Source organism: Pan paniscus, chromosome 3, assembly GCF_029289425.2.
Source record: "Pan paniscus chromosome 3, NHGRI_mPanPan1-v2.0_pri, whole genome shotgun sequence".
Lineage (NCBI taxonomy): Eukaryota > Metazoa > Chordata > Mammalia > Primates > Hominidae > Pan > Pan paniscus.
The window spans coordinates 6925940-6933631 of record NC_073252.2 but is presented as its reverse complement, the minus strand read 5'-3'; the positions used below and the strand labels follow the sequence as shown (position 1 = coordinate 6933631).

Genomic DNA, 7692 nt, shown 5'->3' with positions numbered 1-7692 from the left:
GGTGCCAGGAGACGGCGAAGCTCCCCGAGCTCTGGCTTTACCAGGTCAAGGCCCCTGTCACGAGGCGCGCGCCCTCAGGAGGTGACAGGGGGGCGACCCCCGCTATGGCTTCAGGGCCCCCACCTGGAGGCGAACATTCCCGGCTCTGGACAAGCACGGCATGCAGGACCCGGAACCCAGGGTCCCGGGCGCACCCGCCTCGCGGTCCCCTTCCGCATGTCCGCGCCCCCTCGCTCCAGGCCCAGGGTCGGCCAGGAGGGAACCCCGGCCGCAGGCTCAGGGAGGCGTGGGGCCGGGGACGGACGGTGCCGTGGGGCCCGGCGGCCAGCGGCCAGGGCGACTGTCCCACGCGTGGCTGCTTTCCGGGACTTGAGCTGGAAGAAAAAAATATGGACTCCTTAGAGGCCAAACAGGAAAAAGAATAAGCAGGTAACCCAAGCATAGGAGCGTTCAAGCCAGCCTTGGCTCTAACGGTGTCTACAAACCTTGGTGAACTTGAGCAGGGGACAGTCTAGAGCCTCAGAACGTTGGCAGCTATGGAGGACACATGGCTCAGATTGCCCTTTAGGAATGAAGGTCTTATTCCAGCTGCTGAGACAGCCCCAAGACAGCAGCCATCTTCAGAGATTGTCACCCCATCCTTCCTGGGGCAGCTGCATTGGATGATTGATCTCTGCAGAGGTAGAAAGCCCAGTCCTCTCACCCCAACGTGGGGAGGGCTCTGAAGAGCCATCAAACCGTCCTAGTTACCCATTGCTGCATAACACATTTTCGCAAAACTTAAAAGCTTAAAACAAACATTTATTACCTTACAGTTTCCATGGGTCAGGGAGCTGCGCAGGACTTAGCTGGGTGCCTCTGGCTCAAGGTCTCTGGAGGTTGCAGTCAAGATGTTGGCTGGGCTACTGTAGTTTGAAAGCTCAACTGGGATGGTGAGGGGCGACCTTTTCGAAAATCAAGCTTGTGATTGTTGCCAGTCCTCGGTCCCAAACCGTACAGCCTTTACAGTGGGTTGCTTCACAGCACGGTGTCTGCTATACCCGGGCTGAGCAATGCTGAGAGGGAGAGAGGGCGTACACAGTGGAAGCCAGGACATACCACCACTTCTGCAGAATTCTGTCCACTAGAAGCAAGTCAATAACTCTGGCCCACTCTCAAAACAGAGATTCTACAAAGACCTGAATGCCAGGTGGCAGGGATTGCTGAGGCCCATCTTAGAGGCTGCCTGTCACACCGTCTTCAGAACTCCCTAGAGAGTTGGCTGAGGCGTCTGCTGAACCTTCATCATAGCTAGACTTCTCCTTCGCCCCATCCTGGTTATTTTCCTTCCCTCCCACAGGGGTGGATCCTAAGAGCACTCACTAATAACCTTCCTAACTAAATGACATTTCAGAGAATGCTTTGCTGCAACAGAAATCTCCCCAGGGATCAGCCAACTGTGGCCCACTGACATAATATCAACTCATTTAATTTTCCTGATATCCCCATGAGGTAGCTACTCTTGAGTATATCCATTTTATAGAAGGGGTAAAGTGAGGTGAAGAGACTTGCGAAACATTACAAAGTGAGTCAGTCGGCAGTGGACCGGAGATTCAGCTGCAGTCTGGGCCACCTCATCCTTACTCCACCTTCCTCCTACATCTTACATGTCTACCAGCAGTACAGTGCCTTTTGTTACCCACCAAACATGTCACCACAGGACATATTTATATGTTTTCTGAAGGTTCCCTGCTCTAAAATGTAAGCTTCATCAGGGCGGTAACACTGTTCTATTTTAGAACAATAGCTGGCATATAAGATGCCCCTCAATAGAGTTACTGCCTGCATGTGTGACACCTGGCACGCTGTCTTTGAATTATTTTGTTGTCTTTACCACCAGGTCTCATGTCTGTATTCCTCCTCCAGGGTCTGGGGCGCATCGTGTAGCCAGTGCTTTTGAACACAGGTACCTAGGGCCTGAAGTGTGCTGGTTTCTCTCTTACTCCAACCTCATTTCCATGCCTGGGGATTATCTGTTCTTCCAATTGCAGCTTCACTGAATGCATTATAACCCGCAGTTTACTGCATTTGAGGACAATGAGACAGACACTGTGATCTTCAGAAACATGTTTTATTTTCTTTTTCCTGGTGAAGTTTAAGGGCTTTGGTTCATTTGGATAAAAATAGGTTTTTAGGTTTTACATTTTTACAAGCAACAACCATTATTACATGTGGGTGTGCTGTTTTTGTTTTGTTGTTTTGTTTTCTGAGACAAGGTCTTGCTCTGTCACCCACAGGCTGGAGTGCAGTGACATGATCTCAGCTCATGGCAGCTTCAACCTCCCAGGCGCAAGCGATCCTCCTGCCTCAGCCTCCTGAGTAGCTGGGATACAGGTGAGTGCCACCATGCCTGGCTAATTTTTTTTTTTTTTTTTTGTAGAGCGGGGGGTCTCACCATGTTTCCCCAGCTGGTCTCAAACTCCTAGACTCAAGGAATTCTCCCACCTTGGTCTCCCAAAGTGCTGGGATTACAGGCATGAGCCACCACACCCAGCCACATATGGTATTTTAACCTCAAATCCCTGTGGGGTCTATTCAAATGGGCCTAACCAGGTAGGTTATGACCCCGTGAAGGAAGACCAAAGCGCCAGCACCACGATTGCTTCCCAGAGATCTTCAAGGCCCTTTTCAGACTTCTCTTCTTCTATGCCCCACAGGGCCTGAAATGCACTAGGGAGATCCGTCAAGGAAGCTGACCCTAAATCAAACCACAGACAAAACACAAGAAAGCACTCCATCATGTGTAGGTTTCAAGTCAAATTAGACGTAGCTAGTTGTCCAAACTGACCTGCGAAGTCACACAATGTGCACCAAATGACATGATTTAACTTAAGAGGAAAAATCTCATCTGTTCTCACAGAGAAAGTTCTAAACTGCATACAAAACTGTCTTCCACCTCATTTCCCAGGGGCATCTTCCAATGGAACAGGTGGAGCTCCTTCAACAACTCTGTGGTTTGAGGACTGACACAAGTTTCCTGCTTGTCCCAAAGTGTCCAACAGTGATTAGGTCCCATGTGACATAGCAAAATGCACAGAAGCAGGAAAAATTAAAACTATTGAGAAATTCCAAAAACAAAAAATAAGACCAACCATCTCATCAATAGATAATCGTGATGAAAATTTCTTCTTCTTCGGCTGGGTGCGGTGGCTCACACCTGTAGTCCCAGCACTTTGGGAGGCCGAGGTGGGTGGATCATGAGGTCAAGAGATCAAGACCATGCTGGCTAACATGGTGAAAAAAGGCAAAAATTAGCTGGGCGTGATGGTGCATGCCTGTGGTGCCACCTACTCGGGAGACTGAGGCAGGAGAATCGCTTGAACCCGGGAGGAGGCGGTTGCAATGAGCAGAGATTGCGCCACTGCACTCTAGCCTAGCGACAGAGTGAGACTCCGTCTCAAAAAAAAAAAAAATTCTTTCTCCTCCTCCTCCTCCTTCTTCTTCTATCTCCTCCTCCTCCTTCTCCTCCTCCTCCTTCTCCTCCTTCTCCTTCTCTTCCTTCTCCTTCTCTTCCTTCTCCTCCTCCTCCTTCTCCTCCTTCTCCTTCTCTTCCTTCTCCTCCTCCTCCTTCTCCTCCTTCTCCTTCTCTTCCTTCTCCTCCTCCTCCTTCTTCTTCTTTCTCCTCCTCCTTCTCCTCCTTCTTCTTCTTTCTGCTCCTCCTCCTCTGCCTACTCCTCCTCCGCCTCCTCCTTCTCCTCCTCCTCCTCTGCCTCCTCCTCTGCCTACTCCTCCTCCGCCTCCTCCTTCTCCTCCTCCTCCTCCTCCTCCTCCACCTCCTCCACCTCCTCCTCCTTCTTCTTCTTTCTCCTCCTCCTTCTTCTTCTTTCTCCTCCTCCTCCTCCGCCTCCTCCTTCTTCTTTTCTCCCTTGGCTCCTTGAAACTCAAACATGTAAGGAGATAACCTCCTTCTTCCTCCCAGTCCCAGTGGGAGGATGAGGACCTATCTTCAGTGGAAGCTTTGCTCCAACACACCACTTTTCCCATCGTAAAGAAAGGAGAACTTGGTTTCTCCTCTGGATAAGCACTAACTAGCAAACCCAGATGGCCTAGAGAGGTGGATCAAACCTGTTTTTTCACCCTTCAGTGCTTTTCCCCTAGCACACTCCAACCTTGAAAAAGTCTCCTGCCTTTTGCTTTGGCAAAGCTCAGTTTAGTTCACGCTGGACTCTCTTCCCTGTTGCAAGTCATTACTGAATAAAATCTGTCCTTACCATTTTGACTAGTCTCCTGGCTTTCCTTATCTTTGACGCTGTGAGTCAGAATTCACTGTCCTGGGGTGAAAACTGCAATTCTGCCAGCAGAATGCCACCTCTGGCAGAAAAGGGCAAGCAAAACACTCCAAATTCCCAGCAAAATTTAGAAATGTTCAATAATGGCCTTACGTTTCACACATTTTTTTTTTTTTTTTTGAGATAGAGTCTCACTCTGTCACCTAGGCCAGAGTGCACGGGTACGATCTCAGCTCACTGCAACCTCCGTCTCCCGGGTTCAAGTGATTCTCCTGCCTCAGCCTCCTAAGTAGTTGGGATTACAGGCGCCCGCCACCGCACCCAGCTAATTTTTATATTTTTAGTAGAGATGGGGTTTCGCCATGTTGGCCAAGCTGGTCTCGAACTCCTCGCCTCAGATGATCCACCAGCCTCAGCCTTCCAAAGTGTTGGGATTACAGGCATGAGCCACCCTGCCCGGCCTGTATTTTGTTTTTTTTAAATTACAGACGGTGACTCAATCTGCCCAGGCTGGAGTGCGGTGACCTGAACACAGCTCACTGAAGCCTTGACTTCCCGGGTTCAAGCAATTCTCCTGCCTCAGCCTCCCAAGGAGCTGGGACCACAGGTGTGTGCCACCACATCTGGCTAATTGTTTTTTATATTTGGTAGAGAGAGGTCTCACTATGTTGTCAAGGCTGATGTCGAACTCCTGAGCTCAAGTGATCCTCCTGCCTCAGCCTCCCAAAGTGCTGGGATTACAGGCATGAGACACAGCGCCCGACTCACACACTTTTAAATTTTGTTCTCCGCCTGATATTTAGCTTTACAGCATAGAAGAAATGGTTTAACCCCCTTACGACATGGCAGCTCTATGCCCTTTATTGTTCTACTGCTAAAGGTCTTTGGGTTTCTGTTTCTCCTTTTTTTTTTTTCTTTTTAAGAAATGAAATTATTTTCTTTTACCTACGTAAAAAGAGTAAACCTTGGCGGAGAGCGTGGCACGGCTCTACGCACCCCTCCCTGCCTGCCCAGCGCCTTCCACGTGGGAAACTCCCCGCCGGTCTCAGCTCCACCCCGCGCTGCCCCGCCGGCTTGGCAGCACTCGCAGCCGGCGATCCGTTGGTGCAGCTCCACTATCCGCCTGCCCATCCGCGCTGCCTCCGCGGCCTTCCTCTCCGCCTCGGCGCACAGCCTGGCCACCAGATCCTCCGCCTCCGCGCGCGGGCTGGGTGCTGGGGCCCGGGCGCCCTGCTCCTCCGCCTCCATCTCGCTCTTGATGGCGTCGAGCAGGCTCTGGATCTCCAGCAGCTCCCTGTGGGCCCGCTAGTGCGCCCGGGCACGCTCGCACTCCAGGGAGGCCAGGTCCTCGCCGCCCACGCGGGGCGCGGGGCCACCTGGGTCTTTGCGGGGCTCTCGCCTGGTCCGTGTCCACGTCAGGCAGGAGAATAGGGTCTGGAGGTAGGGAACTTAAGGCCGATTCCTGCTGACTTCCTAAAGCTGAATCAAGGGAAAACACCAAGGTCTGGGGCAGAGAATCTGAGGCTGATTAACTCAAACTTCCCAAACCAAAAGGAAAAGCACCATCTCCCCATTGCGAGTAGTAAAGCATCAAAGGCTACTCTCCCTACAAGCCTCCTCCCAGATGGAAAGGGAGCGTGCCTTGGAGTGGCCAAGAGCCATGCACGGACCGTCCCTTCATCCGCATAGGGCGCCAGTTCACCCCAGCCTTTAGCCACAAACCAAAACCTTCATCCACATAAGAGGTAGCTGATAAGAACCTCAAATGAAGCACTTAAAGCCCAGAAAACTTTCTAACTGGCCCTTGAGCTGCTTGCTCGGGCCCGCTCCCACCCTGTGGGTGCTTTCTCGCTTTAAGAAATTGCTGCTTTCCCTGCTTCTGTTCCTGCGTTTCATTCCTTTGTTACTTTGTTTGTGCGTTTTGTTCAATGCTTTGTTCAAAAGGCCAAGGACCAGGACAACCCACTCAAGGCCCTCCTCACGGTAACGCAAGGCCACAGCGCCGCCGCCCCTTCCCGCCCCGGGCCAGCCCGGCACCCACCAGCCGTGCGCGGACACCTCGCTGTCACCCGCGACAAGTTCTTGAAGTTCCTTTTTAGTTTTAATAAAATTTACTCTAAAACTTTCAGCCCTAAAACAGCGAAGGCCACACCCAAATGGCCTTCCCGCTGCCAGCCGCCGCGGGGCCTCCTCGAAGCTCCTTTCACGGCAGCTCCAGGTTGCCACGCGCCCACGGGGGTCTCGGGCGGGGTCCCGTATCGTGCAGGCGCCATGGCGCGCTCTCGTCCCCCTTCCCCCACGCGCCCTCGCCTGCGCGTGCTCTGGGGTGGAGTCTGAGAGGGATTCCAGGGTTGGGGTTTTAACACTCAGTTGCGAGTGATTTTTGCACCAGAAACGGAAGCTTGCACCGAATACCGTGACCCAGGGCCACGAAACCCACGGCTGCACCTCAAACCGTCCCCGCCTCGCCAGGGAACCGCTGGCTTGTCTCCGCCGGCCCGACACAGGCCAGGCGAGGTTTTTGGAAACAAAATTGTTACCAAACAGTGGCATTTCCCAGGACAGCTCTTTGAGGGTAGAATCCGTCCGCACGTCTCCGCCAGGGTTGGCTGCCCAGCAGGGGCTCGGTACATTTTGTTTACCCTAAAGAATGCTGTCTGGAGGGGGTTAGAAGATATGTTAAGGCCGGGCACGGTGGCTCAGGCCTGTAATCCCAGCACTTTGGGACGCCGAGGTGGGCGGATCACCTGAAGTCAGGAGTTTGAGACTAGCCTGGCCAGCATGGTGAAACCCCGTCTCTACTAAACGTACAAAAATTAGCTGGGGGTGGTGGCGCATGCCTGTAGTCCCAGCTACTCGGGAGGCTGAGGCAGGAGAATCGCTTGAACCCGGGAGGCGGAGGTTGCAGTGAGCTGAGATCCAGCCATTGCACTCCAGCCTGGGTGACTAGCCTGAGACTTTGTCTGGAAAAAAAAAAAAAAAAAAAAAAGATACGTTTATATTCCTGGTCTGTGGCCCACAAACGGGCTAATGGTAAAGACTGGGGAGACCCTGCTTGCACAAGTGCCCCAGATTGGAAACTCAGTTCTCTAGGGGTGAAATGGAGCTGGTAGGCCCCTGTGACTGTGAGAGAAGTGAGAAAAAAAGGCATGACAGTGCATTGTACAGTTGCCAAAACACCAGGCAGAGGCAGGTGGCATCGCTACTATGACAGTCATTAGACTACAGAGTGCATTCAGAGTCGTGTGGGAACTACATCCAATATTCGGACCCTGGCTTCACAACCTGCTGGCTGGGGGACTGAGGACCAATCAGCCTGAGGGTAGCTCTCTTGGCCTGTGCCACCACCTGAACTTAGTGGAGTTGGGTACCATCACCTCTAGGGAGGTGTGGCAGGCAGAGTGACCCCCATAGAAGTCCACAT

At 52.4% G+C, this 7692-nt stretch overlaps 1 protein-coding gene across 1 annotated transcript; it reads right to left on the bottom strand.

Moving 5' to 3' along the window:
* Positions 1-4757: 4757 nt before the first annotated feature.
* Positions 4758-6541, bottom strand: MRFAP1L2 (Morf4 family associated protein 1 like 2). Its single transcript, XM_063603603.1, is given in 2 exon segments — positions 4758-5716; positions 6421-6541. Coding segments are annotated over 2 exon segments (624 nt in total). The 3' UTR covers positions 4758-5213.
* Positions 6542-7692: the final 1151 nt, after the last annotated feature.